Raw genomic sequence first — 23,654 nt, forward strand, 5'->3', positions numbered from 1 at the left:
CTCTCTGATCCCCAATATCTGAAGCTGTACCTAATGTAATTGCTTCCAAGGGGGAAATACGCCTTATACTTTCTGACTGGTTGTCACAATGTTCTGAGTTAATCCCTCCCATAAACCTCAGCTCAATATAATTGTAAGAATTCAGGGCAGAATCTTTCTGAAGCAGTATGAGCAGTAAACTTATTTGTCTGGACTGTAACTTCCCAAAGCACAAAAATTTTATTAAGAAGAGGACAATTTCTGGTTTTTAGATATCTGGTGTTTCAATTCCAAAAGTGAAGTGTTTCTACAGTGTTCCTAGATCATGTTAGGAAAAGGGAATGACAGTTCTCCAATTGGGTGATCTTGAGAGCAGGATATCATTGCCCTGGTGTTTTGTTAGAGTTATGCAGTCACCCAGTTCTTTCATCTTCCTTATTTACCTATTCTATAATGACTATCCACTACTCTCTTCCTTATGCACTCTGACTTATGCACATTGTTCTCTTTGTAATTTCTCCCTGTCTCCAGGCATGCTTGAAAGCATTCATAGTTATTACTACTCTGCCTAAAACATCCTTTCCCTTAACATTCTCATAGCTTGAAACTTTACTAACCAAGACTTATTTAAAAGTATAATTTCTTCTGTTGTACCTCTTTCTTTCTTTCTTTCTTTCTTTCTTTCATGTTTTCTGGAGTATTGTTCCATAAAACATACCACTTTATTGATTTTTATTATTTATTTTCCCACTTCTCAGATAAAAGCCGAATGAAGACAAATGTTCTGTCAAATATTCTCAAATTGATTGTAGGTACTCAAATATTATTGAGGAAATAAGCAACATTTACATTAGAATTATTCAATCTAAAATATTCCCACAAGATGACCAATAGATTCTATGGATCTAGGAGTGGGTACCTGTTTGCAGAAATAGGATGCTTTTACCAAAGACGTGGTAAGATTATCACTAACCAAAATGTTTCAGCTACTATCAGATCAGTCCGGGCTCCTCATGCCTGTGGACCAGCAAAATGACAATCAATGGCTAAGAGACCATGAGGAAGAGGACAGCTGTCATGTTCTGGAGGCAGGCAGGAGTATGTTAGGCACTCAAGACAATCTGCCAGAGAATACTGTGGCATTCCCATGACCAAAATTATAACCATCAATATGTAAGCACCACCACCATATCAGTAAGAGTACGAGAGAACTCAGGGCCCAGAACTTCCAGTAAAATATCAGACACACAGCCTAGAAAAGTAGAAAGAATTGCAAGGAAGACCTAGAATGGTGAGGGGGTGGGGAATGTAATGAGAATTGGCCTTGGTATAAACCGCCTTAGTGCAGACTCCCCACCGGCCTTCAAGTAAGTTTGCTTGGAAATTGGGACCAACCAGAATCTTGGGTAAACTTGCAAAGATAGAACAACCTTTAGTGAGATACAAGTAGATCTGAAGACAATGAGGAGCAGACCACAGCAGAATTAGCTGTTAGTACACCGTCAAGATCCTTTTACTTCTGCAGACTTGCCTTGCATTTGTTGTGAATGTTAATTAATTGCAGTTCACAGTCATCCCCTTCTCTGGAGACTGGCTCTCTACTAGCAAAGCCTCTTCCCTGGAGGGGTTCTCTGGGGGAACAAACCAACCACCAATGATCAATGAGCACAAGGCTAGGAAAGGCTGTCCATCTGCCCTCAAAGAGGGACCATCTCTGGAAGCAGTTAATGTTTCAAAGCTTCCCCACATGACCAGAGCAGGATAGTCTCTCGCTGAGAGTCTATTTGTGCTTAGTTTTATCTTCAACACGTCCTGCTTCTCTTGCTCTCATTCTCCCGAGAGCACTGGTTCAGTAAATCACATAAACAAGAATTCCTATTTGGCTTCTTAATAGAGATCCCTGTGTAAGTCACAGGCATCATCTCCAGAACATCACGTCTTAATCTGAGGCCTAAAAATCCTCACAAATGTGATTTCAACATTAGCTCACAAAATTCAAAAATGAATCACAACACTCTAGAATAAATAAGAGACACTAGGAGGGAAACACAAGAATTTTATGAATTATAATTATTACATATAATATAGAATAGAAAAAGAGGAAATTGAGAACAAGAGAACGAAAATATCAAATACAAACAAATTAACAAAAAGGACAAATTTTTAGTGGCATATACTAAAACTAAATCTGTGGATTAAAAAGCAAATTAAACACAAGGAACACAGAATTAGTTTAGAAAAAGGGATCTGAATGACTATTCCAAAGAACAGCACAGGGAGACTTGAAAGTTGGAAAATATACAAACATATACCAGTAACCACACCAAAACTAGAAATTACATTTGACCCAGCAATTCACCTTTTAGATATTTCCCCCAAAAAGTTAAATTCATCATATTAAGGTGATGTATGCATATCCCTGTTTATAGCAACACAATTTATATAGCTAAATCTTGAAAATACCTAATACCCATCAACAGATGAATGAATAAAGAAAATGTATTCACACACAATGGAGTATTACTCTGCCATAAAGAAGGATAAAGAAGGATAAAGTTGAGTCATTCATAGATAAACTGATGCACTTTGAAACCATAATATTAAGAGAAATAAATCAAACACATAAGCTTAAATATTACGTAATTTCTCTTATATGATAAACCCAAATATAAATAAAGAACAAAAAAACATAGATAATAGGAAGTAAGGAGATCTTTTTTCAAATGGGAAGGGGAACAACAGATGGAGGAAGGAAGATAGGTAGGGAGGGAAAAAGGATAAAAACTGAATTGGAAAAAATGGAGACAGAGCTTTTGCAAATGAGAAGGGGTAAAAGATGGAAGGGGAAAGGAGGGAGGGGATGAAAAAAGAATTAAAATGTGTTTTGTGCATGTTCCAACTCCCCACAAAAAATGTAATCATTGTGTACTGCAAAAACGTACTAATAAAAATGTTTTCAAAACATATAGAACAGTGTGAGAAGGCAAGCATACACATAATACCTAGCCAGAGTTTTAGCTTTGTAGAGACAGTAGTAGAGGAGGTATATTTTTTTAAATGGTGCCTAAAATTATTCCAAAGTACATAAGAAACATCAAGCCATAAACTCGGGAAGTTAACTGAATGCTAAGTAATATAAAAGTAAAGAAATTCATGAATAGGCGTTTATCAAAGTTACATGGAGCAGGATGGCCTACATGTGAATCCTGCCTGCAACATTTACTAGATAAGTAACTTGAAATGAATTATTTAATTTTTCTTTGTCTTTGTTTCTGACCTGTAAAAGTGGCTATAAAATCATACCTGTATCGAGAGTGTTTTGAGTTGATATCTTTGATGTCCTTTGGGGCTATTAGGTTTCTAATTTTCATCTTTCTTACTCATTTCTTGAATGCTCACCAAGGTGTTTCGGATTTCCTATTTCTTATTAACTACCTCTCAATAAGTAGTAAGTAAATTAGTCTGCCTTGCCCTAACCCTTACCCCGATGGAATCCCACCAAATGCCCCACATAAATAGTCTACAAATGAGTGACAGAGGGCAACAGATGTTTCCATTTATTTACAAGAGAGAAATAGCCATTTCCCTGCCATCTTGAAAAGAGATAAGAAAGTCTTTTGCATCTTTGATACTACAGATCTTAGGTTCTCACTCGAACCCTTTAGAATGAAAATGTATCTTTCCAAGAGCCAGATACAGCTCAGGTGCAACCAAGGTCTTGGCTTTGTACCTAAGGAGATTCTGAAGCATCCAAATCTTTCTGGCACCTTAGGAGCTTAATCTCGAGACCTTATGTATCAGTAATCATTTACGTCTCTTGGAGAGATAAGAGGAATTTCATTATCCTTTTGAACCAAAGCAACTAACTGAAGAAATGACTCTGGATCTAATACTATGGTAAGTGAATGCTCAGCAGCAGAGGGCTTTTTACAGAAGCAGGGAAGTTTAAATTCCATAAGTGCCTGGTATGTAATAAAAATATTTAGGTGTTTGTTACATAAATAAAAATACAATTAAATTAATGAAATTATAAAGATGAGAGAAAATGTAAATGAAACTAAATGACACAAATGAAAGAATCAACAAAAGCAAAAGTTGGTCCTCTGAAAACTGAAAAGTAGGTTCTCAGAAAAATAAAATTGATCAACCCCTAGTGAGACTAATCAAAACAAGAAGAGATATTGCAAAAATGTACAATACTCAGACTGAAAGAGGAGGAATAACTACAGAAAGCAAGGATTGAGAAGACAAAAAGAAAATACCTTGAACATTTATTAGAGCTGTCATATAGGGAATTAGTTGGTATTATCCGGTAAAACTAAAGACATGCATGCTCTGTGACCCAGAAGTCTTGCTCATGAAAATGTTACCACAAGCAAACCTTGTACATATGCACCAGAAAGGAAGTACAAGAAAAAGTACGGAATCATTGGTCAGAATAGCAAGAAAATAGAATAACATGTCCATGTCCAAGAGAGTAAATATTAAATGTTTAGTGGCTTCATGTAACAAAATATGGATTAATTCTAAAAATTAATATATTATCATCACATGCTGTATATAAACTATAATGAATCTTGCAAACATATGGTTGTCAAAATACCAAATTGAAGAAAAATACAGTAAATAATAAACTTAAGAACAACCAAAAGTCAGCAAAATGCCTTTTCAAGATGTGTATCCATATTTATATGGTGAAATTATCAATATGGCAAAAGAATTATAACTGCAATAGTTAGAATAATGAGTATCCTGGGCAAGGAAGTGAATGAATAAAATCAGAAGGCAGACAGCCAGTTTCAAGAGTATTGGAAATGTTACACTTCTCGACTGGCTGCCGAACCCACTGGAGTACATTTAGTGAATATATCTGATGATATATATCTGACTATTTTATATGTAAAATATATCTAAACAAAACGGACATTTTACATGAAAAATATAAAAGTGGAAAAGAGAGAGAAAGAGAGAAAGAGAGAGAGAGAGAGGAAGAAAGAAAAAAGGGAGGGAGTGGAATGATGGAGGAAGGGAGAAATCTTTCATAAAATCTTCATCCAAAATATCAGTAGCACAGTAGAAATGGAACAGCAAAACAACCCAAAACTGGTTTGTAAAATTTACTGAATTTGGCAATTTATGTTTCCTGAGACAATATGTAATATATGTGTTCAGAAAGTACTTTCTTAGTAATTACTAAGATAATATACTAGTTTTGGATTTAGCATAGAATATAGCATAAGTTAATAATGCTATACAATATATACTGGGAGCAGTATTTATAAGTAATTTTCTTAGATCTCTCATCATTTGGCTTTGGAGAAGAGAAATCCTCCAAAATGTGCTGTGCCAGGCTGACAGTCTCACTTTTCATGTACCCTCTCACTTCTCTCAGTGTTTCCCTTACATTGGATCGGGAAGAGCCCTGGGGTGACTATCAGTGACAAAGGGGATGGGGTGTTCCTCTTGGGACGCTCAGTGGGGGACTGGCTCCAGCAGTCTGCCCCTCCTTGAGGTGATTGTTTAACACTACTTTGCTTTAGGTTGGGCTCTTGTTGCTGATTTTGGGGCTACAGAAAATTTCCTTCTCAACATTTCAATTTTACAGATAAAACTATTACAGTTCGGTGTGCTGTATTAAAGAAAACATATACAGTATGGGTCAAAAACAGAATTATAAAACATGAATGAACTCTTCACAAAATTCTATTTCACAAGATGTCTCTTTTTGGTTTTAAATACAAGGGGAAGAGATTTATTTTATAGGCATCATTACCTCACATCCCATCTTTCCTCCCCCTAATGTTAATGTTTCACGTAATGCTAATTAAATGCACATGTGTAACTAATTTAAGTACTGTAGGATTCAAAGCAGTCTTAATTCCCCCTTCACTCAAAAATAAAATATGAAAATAAGTTGTTGTTTGCTAGACTTCATAGTGGACTGAAAATTGAATTGTAAAACCAAATTTCACAGAAAAATCTAAATTGACTTCTCAGGTTATGAATACTTGATTGTGGTATAGAAATAGCCTAGAAATAGCCTCATTGAAATTTATTCAGAAAGAGCAGTTCTTCATTATACTGAGTCTAGTGCCCAGGAAAATGGACAGATAGGGCATAATTTTTGAGCTGTCAAGCTTAACACATGCATATAGAACAAATATTCTTACTCTATTCCATGCCAAAATTGAGTCTACCCAACACCATGCTATGGGTAATGTCCAAATGATTGTCAAAGAAGAATTCTGGCATCAACACGACACAGAAAAGGCATAGAAAGAAAAGTGACATATATTCTCTACCTATCATAAAGATACACATTATTAAAGATGCTTTCTTTATGAGGAGGATGGCAATCTGAAGCTCATCCTTATTGCATTTCAACTCAACATTTTAACATCCCCATCTTCAAAGGGGAGGAAAGGCGGTGTTAAATTTATACTCCAAACAATATTTGCAGAAATGGCAGTAATCCTGAAAATATCATGTTTCTCCTATCAAAGTCATCATAAGGATAACTCTGCATTTTTACTTGAAGAAAATTGCCAGGAGGGACCCATAACTAACAAAAGTTATCAGACCAGTGAAGACAGAACGTGACAGCCTGTGTTAAGGGGAGTCATCTTCCACTGATAAAAGAGAGATAAAACAGAAGAGCTTACCTTTATGATGGTTTGCACTGGATACAACTTTCCCCCACAAGGTTACAATAAATATTATTATTAGCAGTTTTCCCTTTATTGCTTTCTGTAAGTATCTCTTACTCATCCTGCAAAGAAAAAATAGTAACAATAAACATTCCAAGTATGTAAAATCATCATTCTTCCTTTGTAATTGTACTACCTTTAAGCATTCCACAACACTTTAACACATTTAACTTCTGAAAATTGTATACCTTGCATTTAAAATGCTGTTGCTGCGCATAAACTATGAACAGGGAATATACAGAATTTCTTCGATACACTCCAAGACATAAGCAAAGTCCTGCATTATTCAGTCTTCACCCACTTAATGCTAACGTAAGTGAATTGGGAAATATTACCATTCTTTATCTACATAAAAACTGACCTAACTTATTAGACAAATCTAAGAGAGTCAGTTGAATAGTTAAATAAATGATTTGTTGTTTTACTTTTTAACAGTTCTTACTTTCAAGCCAACTAAAATGATTAGAGCAAACAATTTAGATAAACATTTTTAGATGAATTCCTACGCAGAAAAGTCATTTTAAATCTGTTGTATGTAATAGTCTTTTAAAAGTCACCCCTCAACATAGCCTCCTTATTACAAATCGACATAAAATACTCTGCTCTTGGAGACACAATGTTGTTGGATTCTACCTTACTGTACTTTACTAGAAATTAGAGAAAAGTAAAAATTCAGAATGAAAAATACCAAATTAACATTTTCAAATTCATCCCATAAAACTCTGGAAAGCAAAGTAGTTGTAATAAAATAATAGTTATCCATAATAATACTTCACCTACTTTACACGTTATTTCTTTTGTTTTTCAGAATCAATTGGGGATATAGGTATGTCCATCCCCACTTTGTAGCTGATAAAACTTAAGAAATTTATTGAGATCACATTTAATGAAGAGTACAACTTCAAACCTAGAATTACATAATTCAAAAATCTACCAAAATCTATTGTCAAGGACAAAGCAAAGCAAAAATGAAATAGAATCCACATGCATTTGTTTATGAGATAATATACATGTTTTACCCAGTGCCTTTCAAATTCAGACTCTATATTGAACTCTATTTTTGCTTGAATTACAGATTCTTACTTTCCCTGGTTCTAATGCACCTCCCTCCAATGATTTACTGACATAGCTGGTTTCTTTGCTTGAATTCCCTAAGTTACACTTTCACTTCCAAACTATTCCATCTTCAAAATATGACCCAGTGGTGGTAGCAGTGTGCAATTTCAGATCTTTACATGAGTAACTGCATGAAATATAAATATCTTAATATTTTAATGAAAAAGTTGTGTGGATTAATTTACATGCTGATGAGACAGTATTGTAGGATGGAAAACTGGAGTCAAACTCTCTGTATTTGAGTCCATAAAACTGGCTTACTTTACACGATTTTCCCTTTTTTTCATTCTTTGCATCTCCCACTTCAGTTCTTGTGCATGTTTTCGGACTCTCCTGCTTCAGCTTCTGCATCATTATAACATGGGATGATGTATGTGAAATGCCTGACCCACTCATTGGCAGGTACTGAGGGGTTAGTGCTTGTATTAATGAATACTCATCATGAATAATCATGCTGATGTTTGGTACTTGTGTGCTTGAGAAGTCAGTCTCATTCATGACATGATCAAAGGGATTTTCAGTCGCACCAAAGGCTGCACACCTTCTACAGCCTTCATCTTGTGACATGCCAACGAGAATGTAAAAGGAGATAGTTAAGCTTTTAAATCAGATTGATTGGGTTTTATATCAAGCTTCCTCCTCAGTAGCTATGGGGATAAATAATGTAATATCTTAAAATATTTCATTGTTAGTAAAATAAGGATAATAATACTACCTGAATCACAGTGATGCTGGTATAAAGACCAAATAAATGAGTCCTTATAAAATTTGAAGCTATGCATAGCACACATATAATTGTTAACATTTACTGCGATCATTACTTAGACTAGCTTTTCCCTGACTGTGTTCTGTGAGGCACCAATCTCATGGAATGTTAATACAGTATTTATAAAAAACAAAGGGGTGAAATATATTTTTTAAATTCTGGGTTCAATAAATTTATTGTTGACACTGTTAAGTATGTCTTTTCAAAGATATTTTTTAGAAATCTCCACGGAGTAACTAACACAGGATACTAGCATCCTCAAGAAGCTCATAAATACTGAGCTCTAACAGCAATCTTGTTTAGTACTCTCTCAGTAAACCAAATGCCCATTTGAAATCTTCCATCCCACTGTCTTTGTTTCCTCTCAGCACTCTTACTATTAGTTTTGTTTTAAAATTCTCCTCTTTTTTCCACATTTTTCAACCATCCTGCCTCTCCTTCTGCATCCAGTCCCTCAACCTTATTGTACTCCACATCATATAATAGAATGAACAGCAAAACTCATCTGACAGGAAGAGCTGCTTAGCATAATTCTTGATAATAGCTTTCCCATAGTAAACCGCCTCTGCTACAAGGTCAATGACCCATCATTTTTTCCATTCCATTGTGAACCCACCAAATGGGATGACAGAACTGACAGCTGGTTAAACTGATAACTAGACATATGGATGTGAAAACACCCACAAAATTGCTGGGCTGTCGAAGTACAAAAAGGAAGGAGAATACAGGTCAACATTCAGAAGGCTGTAACAATGCTATTTTCTCCTTCTCATACCATTCCCACTCCTGTCCAGTCAATCCTTATGTTCTGACAATACTATCCTCTTAATATCGCTTACATATATACACATATATTCATCCCGACTTCAGTATTGCGAATCAACCACCCAAATTCTCCCTGGTCACAAAATTCTAATCAGAATTTGTGTCACATATATATTTCTCTGGACATATGGTCTCCTTTGGACCCAAGGGCAGAACCTGTATCTGCCTTTTTCAAAAGTATGTTTTCAGTATTTAGTACTTATGAAGTGCCTGATAAATATTGTTAATTGAATGTAATGTGTTATCTGTGCTATAGCCAAATAAGTAACTATAGTCATAACACACATGACTCTGTTCCATACTCAGAAAAAACACAACAGTTCTCAGCAGGGTATAAAAATCCCATAACAGGGAATTAAAAAAAAAAACTTTCCAGTCTCATTTATATTGCTAATCTTATTTTCATGTCATTTCTCCCCATCGCTTTATCCTCAGAGACTCATAATCTATATGTTAATTCTAATAAATTTTCTAATGCCTTCCAGATAAGTCTGACCTCCATGTCACCAGAAACTTATCATTCATTCATTCTCTACCCGCTCACTTTCCAAAATGGCTAACTTCTATTCATTGGTCATGGAACAGGTTAGTATTTCCCCTATAGGATTTCTTCAAGATGATACTGAGTGTCTTTCTTTATGCACAACAGCCATTTTCCATACTATATTATAATCCATTTATTTGTCACATGAGATTCCTAAGGATAGGGATAGTGCCCCACACATTTGTGAATGTATACGGGCTGATCCAAGGGCCAGCTAAATCACTGTAAAGAGGTATTTGTTGAATATTGGTGGTGTCTACAGCCAAATACATTGTATAGTTATCAACACAAGGAGGCATCAAGTGTCATCCTCTTAGTTTGAAATTAGGACAAACAGGGAGAAAATAAGAAAATGCAGGGTATAGAACAAAATTGGGCAAACATAAAGAAGAAAAAGGAAGAGTTTAATTTTGAATTTTTTCCAATTTATAAATAATTATCAAGTTGAACAAAATGTAATATAATGGAGAGGTCAATAATCTTTTGGTAAATGGGGCTAAAATATCAACAGGTGACAAAAGCTAAATAGTACATTTGCCTTGACTTTATAGGAGAATATAGGAGAAGTATTCTCTCACTCTATTTGCTAATTACAAAGTCTCTGTCTAAAATTTTCTACCACCATTTAGAATTGTCACAATACTCTGTGAAAACAATGAAATTTAAGTGAATTTTGCAACTGCAAAAACTGAGTGAAAAGATACTGAAAGCTAAAGGATAAATACACAGAGAAGATAAAACCTTAAAATTGCTCTTCAAGTAGCAGATTGCAAAGAACACAAGGGTAACTGGATAAATGAGAAATAGTAACCTTGGCTGTGAAGGATTCTGAACTGAAAAATTGTCAGAATAGAGCACTGATAATTAAATCTCCCAGACTTTCTCCCTTTCTTCCCTTCTGTGTACATGTTTCAGTTCTATTCCCTGAGACTTAGACTTCTGGATAATTTGAAACTTTCCTACTCCCTACAATGTGAAAAATATATTCAATTTTATACAAGAATGAATTTTAAAACAGTTATGCTATGAGAAAAATCATTTCTCCGCAAAAACAGAACATAATTTTAACTAACCTATGGAACAAAAAGAGGAAAGAAAACACGGAAGCAACATGACATACAAAGGAAATAAAATCAGGAGCCTGGAAGCCCATCACTTGACCTTTTCTTGAGCTTAAGACATTTTTTTTTACAACTAAATATCAGATGAGGCCACATATAAAAAAAGAATTTCTCTTCCTTGATCTAATATTCATTCCAACCTGGTACTAACTAATTGCAACGACATGAACTTTAATAAATAAACTGGCACAAAAACTGACCCTGGGAGGACTGCTTCTATTGATAAGCATGTGACCTTTCCCATAAGGACCAGAATTACTTCTACAAGATCAACATAAGAACATATATTACCCCACACACCTACCCATTGCTTAAAGGCCAGAATTTACTTACATACACATTGATATGACAATAAAATCTAAATTTTATGCTGAAGAAGACAGGCCCATCATCTCCCCTCTCGACCTCTCCGACTTAATCCATATCCCCGTTCCCTTCATTTCTTATACTTCAGCTACCTCAGCCTTCCCTCTGTCCCAGTGCCAGCTCATTCTAGACCTTGTTCTGAATGTTCACTCTGCCTTGAAGGCTCTCACTCCAGCCTTTGAACAGTGATCTGCTTTTGGTGATCACCTCCACAGACATCACCTCCTTACCATGCTGCTCGCCATGACCTACGTGACCACCTTCTCATTTATTACAACCTAAAATCATCCTAGTCACTCATTTATGCATTTGTTTACATGGTTATTTTCCTCTTTCTATTAAAATGTAATTTCCATGAGGGCATAAATCTTGTCTATGAGTGTCTGAGCACGGAAAACATCATCTGAATCCTTTATCTCAAGGTATTTTCAGTGAAAGAAAAGAGATATTGATTTCATAATCAGAATTTAAAAAGATGAAACTTTTTAATGAACAAGTTTCATAACATCTTTAAAGGTAAATTTCCACTGTATGCAGCAGCTGGGATTGGTGGTGACAAGAACAGAGTACGTGCTGGGGAAGCTATCGGAGGTGGCATGAGAAGTGGGAGATGAGGAACTAAAAGCAGAGTCAAGAGCACTCTTTCAAGAAACATGAAGAGAAAAAAGTAAAGATGGAGAGGTGACTAGAAAGATTTGATTGGGTGACAGCAAAGAGCCAGAAGAAAGAAAAGAATTAAAGATATTAAGGTTTTGAAAGGTATCCTTCAAATGAAATCAAATGCCAGGTAAAAGCTCAGGTAAACCTGAAGCATATAACAAATACAATTTTTTATTATTTTTATTATTTTTATTACTATTAATTTATATATTTTTGTAGAAACAAAATGTATCTTATAAAACTAAATCATTCTTTGCTGTTACCAATAGGTTATTGAAATAATCATATTATATGGAACATGTAGAGCTACAAATTTAACGGCATTGTTGGTTTTATCCAACAACAATGTCAAAAGTTGACTGTTTTTGTAATAAGCACTATGGCTGTATTAATGTATATGTTATTTACTGAAGAAACAATTTTTTAGGTATATAGTGATATCAATAATAGTTATCAAATAGAGATAGATATGAAAGTGCAAGTATATATGTGTGTATTTTGTGTGAATAAGAGGATATAATAACAAATTTAGGAAATAGTCATGTACTATATAAAAATACTATATAAGGTGTTACATATATCATTCAGAAGCCGAGCAATCTACTAGTATTTTTATTTATTGTTACTATACATTTTGTTTTCTTTTGACATCATATATCAAATATTATCACATTATGTGATTTAAACCAAGCATATTATATGAATCAGAACTTCCCTATGGAAGAGCTGGACTCTGAATTTCTCATCTTGTTTATTACTATTAAAAGTTTGTAGAGTTGAATTTTCATATGTTAATCACATGATTAACCTAATTAAGTCATATTTATTTAAGTAACTTCAGAACAAAGACTAGAATCTAACTCAGTTTCTCAACTCTGAATTGAAACAGTTACTTAAAAATGCTCATTATATTTGATATATCAATGTCTTCTGATGAATCCCCTTTCAGATTCTGTTCAGGAATCAACCTTGGAGATTTACCAAGAAAACTCGATTGATTTCTAAGCATGTCCTGGCAGCAAATACAAGCCTCATTTAAGAATCTCAATTACCTGCTTCCTTCACCCAAATTTAATACTTTCATTCATTTTCCAACGATACTGCAATTTTGGTGGGCACAAAAACCCAAAAACACTATTGATTTATGCCTAGCAGTACAGACCCAAATTGTTGGATTTGTGCATTGCCTTTGCCACCCACAGGTTGAAATGATATGGAATAGAAATGTATTATCATTTAAATGACTTTTCCAGAAACATATAATATTCTAAGGCTTCAAGCTCTAATACCTGAAACAGACAAAAATACTATAAGGCAAAAATAAAGCAATCATTTAAGATTTATGAGAGCACTAGAAAGATACCTAAAATAGTCAAGGGTAAGCTACATCACTGTGCAATCTGTAATTATCAGTGAATCATTTGCCCTTCTTTTCTATCTATAAAATGGGAATGTCATCTATTATCTCAAACAGAAATATGATTACAATAAACAAGAAACTTCATGACACTTGAATTTAAAGAAAAATAAATGATATATCAAGAAGTAAGGTCCTCTTCTCAGAGGGTAGGTTGTGAATTAGAAACACCTACCCAATGCGATCCAAGGATACAAGACATAACACTATTTGTCCAGTTTACTTAGCAACTTTAGCTCTCAATGCTCACATATGGAATACATGAATTCTATTGCATACTGTTGTAAAAACAAATATAATGTATTTAAAAACATCTAACACAAAGACAGGCTTTCCACAAAGGAGACTCTCGGTAGACTGTTGCTATTTTTTCAATACTATTAACATTGTCTGGAACATAAGTTGAAGAAGGCACATAGACAAGTATCCTCTGAAAAGTGAATATTGGTGCTGTGCTATCAGAGAATAGACATCAAACCTATAAATGTACAATATTTCAGGATCATGAAGTATGGGATTAACTGTCAACGATGAGATGCATTGAGTGTAGCATGCTTACTGAAGCTTTTAATATCATTACATATGTGTTTATAGTTTTACAGCTTAAAATGTACTGGCTCATTCAATAACTCATTCAACCTTTGTGTTAGCTGTTGAATTGAGTTCAACACATATTATCACCAGATAAGATATTAGAACCTGAAAGAAAAATTTGAAGATGAATGATGCACTGTAGAGGCAACTCTTGAACCCAGATCCTCTGACCCCTGGCTCAGGGCTTATCTCAACTTGATGGAACAATGCTCCACATGCTCTCTAGTAGTTCTAATAGCATGTGATGCAATATACACATGTATCCACTAAGAAAAGCACCAAAATTAAGTGCTAGTTTTCACTTATCTAGAAAGTTATCAAAAGAAAATCACCTCATTGCCATGATACTAATAAAGTAAGTACTACTGTATTCCATTACTGTGCTCTTTGGGGCAATAAAATAATCAAGCTTTAAATAGTACACCATTTATCATTTATACAACTTGCATGGTCTGGTGAACTGTGAGTTAATACTTTCAGAGCTAAGTGCTCTATTTCTACCAGACACCCGTCTATTGAGATTGGACTTAATGGAATTGCAACATTACAAGTGGCAACCTTAGGTAGGATTACCAAATAAAACACCAGACACCAATTTAGAATGGAGTTTGTCTGAAAATCTCACTTAGCTAAATATCTTACAATTTTTTTTGCCAGATATGGCAACCCTACCCTATTTTTAAGCAAAGACTCAAAGAGGCTTCTATGTGGAAGCATGATTTTATCTAAACCAAGTTTAGAATTTCAAAGAGGATAGTAGAGATTAATGTAATGAAATCTTTGTTTTTTATTGTTTTTGGCATTTGGGCTCAAGAGGAGGTGAGTAAAAACTACTCTTTCAACTTGGCTATATTCTACTGACAATTAGAAAATCTTAAATTGTAGGGCCAGGGATTTAGCTCAGTGGTTCCGGTGCCTGCCTCGCAAGCGCAAGGTCCCAAGTTCGATCCCCAGTACCAAAAGAAAAAAAAAAACTTAAATTTTTTATTCTGGTTTAAAATAAAGTAAATTTAATCTAATATGGCAATTAACATATGGGAGAGAGTGTGACATTATTAGAGACATGCTATTTAATTTCACAATGGTTCAAATTTATCTTCTATAGTACAGTGATATTTCAGTTATTGAACTCAATTTGTTCCAAATTCATGATCAAACACATAAAAGTTTAAAAACTAAACACAGTTTTCCCATAAGAAATAATGGAAAACCAAATAACTGGTTCTGAGGGCAAAAAATTACACTTATAAATTCATTTTTTTGAGGACTTCAACAAATTTCACAATGATTTCTTTCTTCAACTCTATTGTGGTTCTCACAGCATTCCTGCTAGCTTTACTGCCAGTATCAATAACTTTCTTTGGAGCCATGGTTACAATATTTTATGCAAACAAAGCACACACACACAAACAAAAGCACAATGACAAATGTTTAAAGCACTAACACAGGCACTGCATGGTGTCTGGGCGAGAGCCACACTTAGACTGAAGCATCACCCCTCTTTGTCTGAGGTGAGACACGACGTGTGACTCACTCTCTGCAAGCACAGGGATTTTCAAGTTGGATTTTCAGTTCCACTATGGAACAAAAGTTATGAAAATCAAGCAGATTTTTTTTTTCAAACTTTGCAGTTGGAGTAGTGGAAATTTCAAGTTTGGAGCTGTTTCACAACCAAGGTATTACTGTGTTTGGATCATAGTAGCTTACCTACCTCACTGAGCTGTTGGCATGCTAAATAGGTTACATAAAGCACCCAGCACAAATCTTTTTTTTTAATTTTCCATTAAGTTTATTGGTACATTTTAGGTATACAATACAGTTACATTCATCATTAGGATCTTGTACCTTTACATGATGAATGTTGGTTCTTATTTTTTCCCCCTTCCCCTGCCCTCCCTTCACTCCCTCCTCCCTTCCCTATTTACAAAGACTTTGTTTCCATCTTTTCCTTTTCTCATATTTTTTCTTTTCCCTTCTTTCCTTTCCCCTACCCCTCTCACTTCCCCTACTCCTTTAGACATTTTCTTCCTATTTCACAGTATCAATTATACATTTTGATCCTTATTTACACTTTTAGTTTTTCACACCAGAGAAACTATTTAGTATTTACACGTGTGTCCTATTTATTTAACTTAAGAGTATGGCCTCAATGTGCATCCACTTAGCTATAAGTGTCTGTAGTTTCTCTTTTTCTTTTTCTTTTTTTTTTTTTTTTTTGGTACCGGGGATCAAACTCTGGACCTTGCGGTTGGGAGGCAGGTGGCATAGTTTCTTATTCCTTATGGCTGAGTACTACTCCATTTTATAAAAAAAACATATCTTCTTCATCGAGTCTCCAGTTGATACAAATCTTGACACACAGTAAGCAATCACTGAATGTTAACTATGGTACTAGTTATTTAAAATTCTCCAGTGATTAACATTTTAATAAGAAATAATCAGTCTATTAATTTCTGTATCTGTCTTAAAAGCAGCACAAGACATTATGAAAACAATATTAAATGTAGACCTTCATTCTTTCCTTTTTTTCAGGTTTTTTTTTTTTTATTTGGTACCAGGGATTGAACTTGGGACCTTGTGCTTTCAAGGCAGGCACGGTGCCACTGAGCTAAATCCCTGGCCCCTTTCATTCTTAAATAACTAGTTGAAGTGTTATACTGTTTTCCTAGTGGTTGTGAAGTAGGACTTAAAGAAAAATAAGTTTTTCCAAGCCTTGAACAGTCCTCCCACCCTCATATCACCCCCCTCCGCAGTAGCTGTAACTCCTTGTTCTGGTACAGATACACTGGCAACTGTGTTCTGTAAATCAAGTTTATGTCATCTTCTCAAAAGATCCTGTCTTTTTTCAAGGCTAAATTATCAATTGCTTTTAAGTGCTTTGTCTCCATTCTGTAACCTCAACCCCCTCCCCAGTCTCTTGACACTAGAAAGACCATCCCCTTTTTAAACAAATGTATAAAATTGGAGTCTTTCCTTTGTTCTGGGCTCAACCTCTGTACGCGAGTCTGTTGAGTCAGTGTTTACCTAAAAAAAAAAAATCTTCTTGTTTCCCAGTGGTCTCTTCAATCTCTTAAAATCCCACAAAAGTTGTGGATAAGGTGAGGGAAATGTATCCACAAAATTAGCCCTAAGCTAAATGATTTCTCTCCTTTCCTGTTTTATATTTATTGCCCAATCCTTAACATTTGTTTATTTATTTTTTAAATATGAGCTATTGCTTCCGGAATCCCAATCTATTCTTCCCAAAGAAAAAGTTAACAAAAGGATGTATGGTTATATACTATAACCTAAAGTGAGATTTCATACTGAACCATTATAATAGGAAATGTAATAAACTATCAGCAAATTTGAGTCTAACTGGGCAAGAATTTTAAATGCATTGGATCTACATATTGAAAATAAACCTAGTACACAATTTAATTTGAAATGCATATTTTACCAAAATCTTAATATTTATAAAGGAATTGAAATTTAGACAACCCAAAGCTTCATTTCATATTTCATCTTTTTTCTTACAAGAACAATAGGCAAAAGTGCCAACACTTAGAAAAAAATAAGTTTATTATCTCCCTCTCTCACATAGCTATGGTGCTACAGAGCTGTGGTGTTCCATTACAGTGAGGTTACAAAGAAGTGAAACAGGTGGAAGGAGACAGAGATTTTTTTGGATATAGACAATCCACAATGCATCTACTCTTAGATGATGAGATAGCTGTTTGTGGCTGTTGGATGGAAAATCACAAAATAGAATAAGAAAAAATATTATCTAATTATATATGCTTTTTAATAGATAATTGAATAATGTTCCTATTATTCAATTTTATGATAATTTATGACAAAAGAAGATACTTCTGCATGACATCTAAGTTCCTTATGCAGTCTTAAAAACAATTTTTTTTATTTTAGTTTAGTTTATTAGTACATGTGTATAGTACATAATGTTTACATTCCTTGTGATAAGTTGGTATGTGTACATAACAATTCATTTTCTCATCCCCTTTACCTTCCCTCCCCCACTTTTATAGTTATGAAAGTAAAATATGTATGGGAATGAAATTAGATCTACATATTTCTCCATTCCATTACCCTTGGACTAGTTATTGCTCTTGGGAATTAATGAAGCCACAGAAGAAATGTACTCAACCCCATTGCTTCATGCTAGAAAATAAGTGAAAATATAAATGAAAATGATAAAATTAATCTTTAAGGGCTCTTCACTGGGATAAAATTTATGGTTCACAAAAAACATTTACTCTCAATGTGGCTATAAGTATGAATGTGAAAGAGCCTTCTCTTCATCCATTCAGTTATCAAGTATGGCCAATATGACATCAGATATTAGCACTCAAGAAAGAAAACCAATTTTCCCAGTAAATTATTACAACAGAGAATGCCCCTGCCTCAACACACAATCTTTCCAGAGGCAAGTGAATTGAATAGCTTAACCTGTATATCTGAAGACCTCCATACATAATACTACCTCTCCAAAAGAATAAATATGAACACATCTCAACCTTGCCATCAAAAATAATGGAAGCAAATAAACCAGGCAAAAGACAGTGGCAGCTATGTTTTTCCCCTTTTTATTAATATATGTTTGCGACTCACAATAAATACATTCATCATGGGAAATTGGTACATATATATATGTCACACCTTGATCCTTTTTACTTCCTCTTCCCCAAAGGCATATCATTCTGTCTCCATAAAAATACCAGTAGAAGTCCAAGAAGAGGCTGTTTAATCAAGTTCAGCAGAGTCCAAACTACACTCTAGAATAATAATTTAAATAAAAATTTTGGACACCTCACATTAAAACCCAGTGTATCAGTTCCTCCATAAAACATGATGAGAGAGCAACAGTGATGCTGGTACCTGCAACAGTGATGCTGGTACCTGCAACACATTTGAAACTACATTTTAGACATACTCTTTCTATATGTTCGATACTTGTATATAAGTTCATATATCCTAATGAGCTATCTTTGAGGAAGCAGTGGAACATTATCAGATTTTAATACAGCAAAGTAATATACTCAGCTTTCATTTAATAGCACAAGAAACTGATAACTTATTAAGAATAAATGCAGCAATCACTATGCACAATAACCCTTGGTTGACAGTAAGTCTCTAGTATGTTGCTCTTTGGCTTGTCCTTGCTGCAACAAGAACTCTGTTCCTATTTAAATATCATTTCTTTTACTCTTTCCAATTATCTGGGGCCTTCCTTTATGAATAAAATGAATCACATAATATATACCAACTCTACTTTCTCCTTCCATCAGCCACTTCTTTTCAATGTTCTCCTTAAAAATGAACTTGCTTTCCTTGGTGGTTGAGCAGGTATGTCCTGGCAGTATGAATTCACACTGCAGAGAAGTAGTCAAGTTTTAAATGTGCAATCGAGAAATTTTCCCACTGGTGAGACTTACTGGCTTGTGAAATTATGCCTGAAGGTGGTGGTGGAAGCCTATTAACCTAAATCTATTTTAGAAAAATGCTCCAAAGAATACTGGGCCTGCAGTAAAGTCTTACACTGGGGGAGTAGATAAGACTCATCAAAACTATGAACGTTGTCATTTTACATTTGCTAAAAACCAACTGATTTATTTCCTTTAATTATATGTCCTCTTAAGATTTCAAGACTCATCAAGTAAAATACTACATCAAACAATTATACCCAATACCACTATAGCAAAAATGTAACCATGGGTCCCAGGGTTAACATTCTTCTTACTACATGCCATGGATCTGAAAGTATTTTGTAAAATGTATGGCATTCTACAAATTAGACTTGTTACCAAACCATCTTAAAATAGGCAATATGTTGAGCAGATAAATTGTGACATGCACACACACACACATACACACACACACACACACACACACACGGTGGAATATTTTTTAGCCTGAAAAAATGAATAAAATTCTAATACATGCTACAACATAGACCCTGAAAACATGCTCATTGAAATAAGACAAATACAAAGGACAAATATTATGAGTATCTAGAAGAGACAAATTCAATGACAAAAAACATATATAATACAGCAATTGTGAGTTGAGGAAAACAGTTATTCTTTGAGTGCAGAGTTTCTGTATGGGATTTTGTTGTTGTTGTTGTTGTTGTTGTTGTTTTTGTTTTGTTTTTGGTACCAGGGATAGAACTCGGGTCCTTGGGATTATTTTTTTAATTTTTTAAAATAATATTTTAAAAACAGATCGTGGTGATGGTTGTACAACATTGTGAATATAACAAACTCTATTGAACTGTACATTTCAAAATGCTTAAAATAGTAAACTTTCTATTATTCCTATAATGCATGGTAAAAAATAAAAGGGGAAATATAATATGGCAAGTCATAATAGAAATGACTATGCTTTTTGGCTCTACTGTATAACCCATATTAATTTTCTTCATTGTATTTATCTGTATTTTAAATTATAATATTTGCCTATTTGTCTACTTATTTATTGCCTCTCTCTCTACTAGAATACAAGTGTTATAACAGGAACTTAAGTCTTCTAGTATTTCACTACCTCAGTCCCAGGATTTATAAAGCTTCTTATCACAAAGGAGATACAGAAAAATATTTGTAGAAGAAATACTATAGATGCATCTCTGTGGAGCTTTCTACAGAGAGTTACACTTCAGTAACTAGGACATTTACGCTGATTGTCAATGTGACTGGCTTCAGAGTCACCTAGGGAACTAGGAAAGCGCTCTTCTGAGTGAATCTGCGCAGGTCACGGAGGCTGCACTTTACGGGTTCCTAGATGTAGCAATTAAAGTACAGAATGCCCAGAGAAATCTGCATTTCAGATGAACAGTGAAGAATGTCTGGTGAAAGCATGCGCTGTAGTAGCCTTCTTTTCATGCTTGAACGTGACCACTGCTAGTTTGCCTCAGTTGAGAAACTCTGGTTGCCAGACTTGTGACTTCCATTGCCAGAGTTTCTAATCAAAAAATGATAAACAGTTAGCAGAAGATGTTGATATAATGCCAGAAGAGCAAAGAAACTTAACATTAGCCCCGTGGAAGCTTAGGAGGGGTAACAGATTCTTCCATCACATGATCTCTGCCATAACGTTCTGCAATGCAATGCCTCAGAAGCAATGAAGTCAAGTGACTATGGACTAAAACCTCTGAAAACGTGAGCCGAACAGAGTATGGTTGCTAAAAATACTAACACCATTAGAAAGAAGCCAACTACTTCCCATTAGATGTCTTCAGATTATCTCAGGAATCAATCAGAGCCCACCCCTTGTAAGCTCAGAGGTGTACAAGTGCAAGCATTTCATTTGAAGTCAGGTGCGGTGGTGTACACCTGTAATTCTGCCACTTCAGAAGCTAAGAAGGAGGACCTCGAGTTCAAGGCCAGACTGGACGACACATGACCTAAGAAAACTCTTTTTCAAGAAAAAGTTTATCTGGAAAAAGTGCTTCTGGGCATCCTGATCCTGCAGGCCACCCAGAGAATTATTTTCCAGGGATTAATTTCCCCTGTGTTCAGCATTGAGCTGTTAGGATTTTGGGACCAATGTCTGCAAAGCTTTTAGTACTGAGTCTCACATAGTTGCTATTCATTTTACTCAAAAAAGTAAATGACATTTTTTTTTTCTCAAGGAGCTTAAAATCTTATTGGGGAAAGAATTGATGTGTGAAAAAATGGAGAAAATAAATTAGAATGTAAGAAAATTCTCAATTAGGAAGTAAGATAAGATTAATGTTAAGAGTTATGGTCTAGTTCTAGGACTTCCATCAACTATGTAACTTTAAGCAAATTACCCTCTCTCATCTTATTTCCTTACCTATGTTAAAAAAAAGTATGAAAATAGATCAGGTGTTTCCAACTTCTAAGACCGTATGAAGTATGGAAATTGGAGATTATTCCACAATAAAGCTGCTATATAATGGTTATAATCTCTCTGGGATAAAAATGACAGACACTGAGGCACTCTCTATCTATCTATCTATCTATCTATCTATCTGTATAAATTATGGTAAAATATCTGTATACATTATGGTAAAATAGTATTCTTGAAATTTTTTGCATGTTCAAAATTATTCCAAACTAAAAGGCTAAAAAATCAATGATGTGTAGAATGAACAGTACAAGAAAGTAACTTAAATCAATTACCCAAGATTGAGGATTAACAAATGCGAAAAAAAAGAAAGAAATACTATATAGGTGCTCTTATGGTTACCTTGAATACCTGTGCACATTTTCTTATGTCTGATAACATTTAATGTCTCCACTTGTTTTGGGCAGAATATTTCCAAATGTTATTTGTATTATATGTAAGACCTGAGTCTGTAAACAGATTTCAAGCTTCCTGAGAAACCATATGTTACAGCTCTATTTCCCCACAAAGTATCTTACCCTTGCCTGATGCCATATGGCATACTAAGCACTTTCACATCGTGATCCACTTTTATACACATGACCATGAGGCTGGCAGAAATGAAGATACAGGCTTAGGGAAGTGAAGTACTTATTCAAAGTCAAAGCTAGTGAGTATCACAGCCTGAACTCAAAACCAGTCTTCAAGTTCCAGGCCAAAAGTTCTTCTCATTATAAGTTTGATAACTAAAGCAAAGATTCTAATGCCTTGTTTTCCATACTATAAATCAGAATGCTTTAAAATAATTCCTACTAAATTTCTCTTCTGAGTTTATAAAAAAATTCCTTTACAATGTTGTATTCGCTTTGTGCTCAAAAAGAAGCAAATTATACATGGCTAGAAATAAATTTGGCTAATTATTTGTAAATATAATATTACGTGAAAAGTAAAATTGTTTATAGATAAATGACAGTGTCAGTCAGAGCTAGGCAGGTTAATAAGTGGAACAGAGCCACAATGTCACCTCCGGTTCACCTCCAGCAGCCCCTCAGCTCCAGTCCCCTGACAGCAGGTGGGAAGAGGAGTCTTGCACTGCCACCCTCCCAATTTTTCTTCAAGAGACCGAAACACAGAATCATACCTGAAATCTCTCAATTTAAGTGTTCCCAATTAATCCTAATTTTAAGAATGCTGTGGGCCAAATATACAGATATGTGACCTCAGATCTAGGCTATCATATTCCTGAGTAGGTTTTAGAGCAGACAGTACCTTTTAATCAAGGGCTATATAAACTCTAACTTTGATCAGGAAAATAGGGAGAGGGAGAAGGAGAGGGAGAGAGAGGGGAGGAGGGAGAGAGAGAGAGGGAATAAAGAATAAGATGAAAATCATCTTAAACAAATTATTTTCCCTGTACTTCTTATTCAACCCCACTGAAAATTATACCCAGACTTACGGTCTTCAAAGGAGTTGTGTCAAATAACTGTGATTACAGAACTATGTTAAAGTTAGATTTGAAGATATTCAGTGTATGAATGTAACTTAAAACTGAGATTGCCCTCCATGGGAGAATCTAGAGGCTAAAAACAGAGCATTTTTTCTGGCAAGGACAAGATCGGATACATTACCACTCTATACTTTAGCAGTGGCACATAAAGATTATAATCAAGAATGAAAGAAAGAAAAGGGCCTACTGAAAAACAGATGTCTTGAG

At 34.7% G+C, this 23,654-nt stretch overlaps 1 protein-coding gene across 2 annotated transcripts in view; it reads right to left on the reverse strand.

Annotated features, from left to right (window-relative positions):
• The window catches only part of Tafa2 (TAFA chemokine like family member 2), a 515,424-nt gene that overhangs the window by 153,632 nt on the left and 338,138 nt on the right, over positions 1–23,654 (reverse strand). For both annotated transcript variants that reach the window (XR_015443412.1, XM_087192361.1), the window contains exon 2: positions 6,642–6,748. Coding sequence is in view for 1 of the 2 variants with exons in the window: in XM_087192361.1 (XP_087048487.1) it covers positions 6,642–6,748 (107 nt within the window). In the remaining variant the exon portion in view is untranslated. The remainder of the gene's footprint in view (positions 1–6,641; positions 6,749–23,654) is intronic.

Source organism: Heterocephalus glaber, unplaced genomic scaffold (assembly GCF_053883595.1).
Source record: "Heterocephalus glaber isolate CG9 unplaced genomic scaffold, H.glaber_assembly_v1.0 deba00001569, whole genome shotgun sequence".
NCBI classification, from domain to species: Eukaryota; Metazoa; Chordata; class Mammalia; order Rodentia; family Bathyergidae; genus Heterocephalus; species Heterocephalus glaber.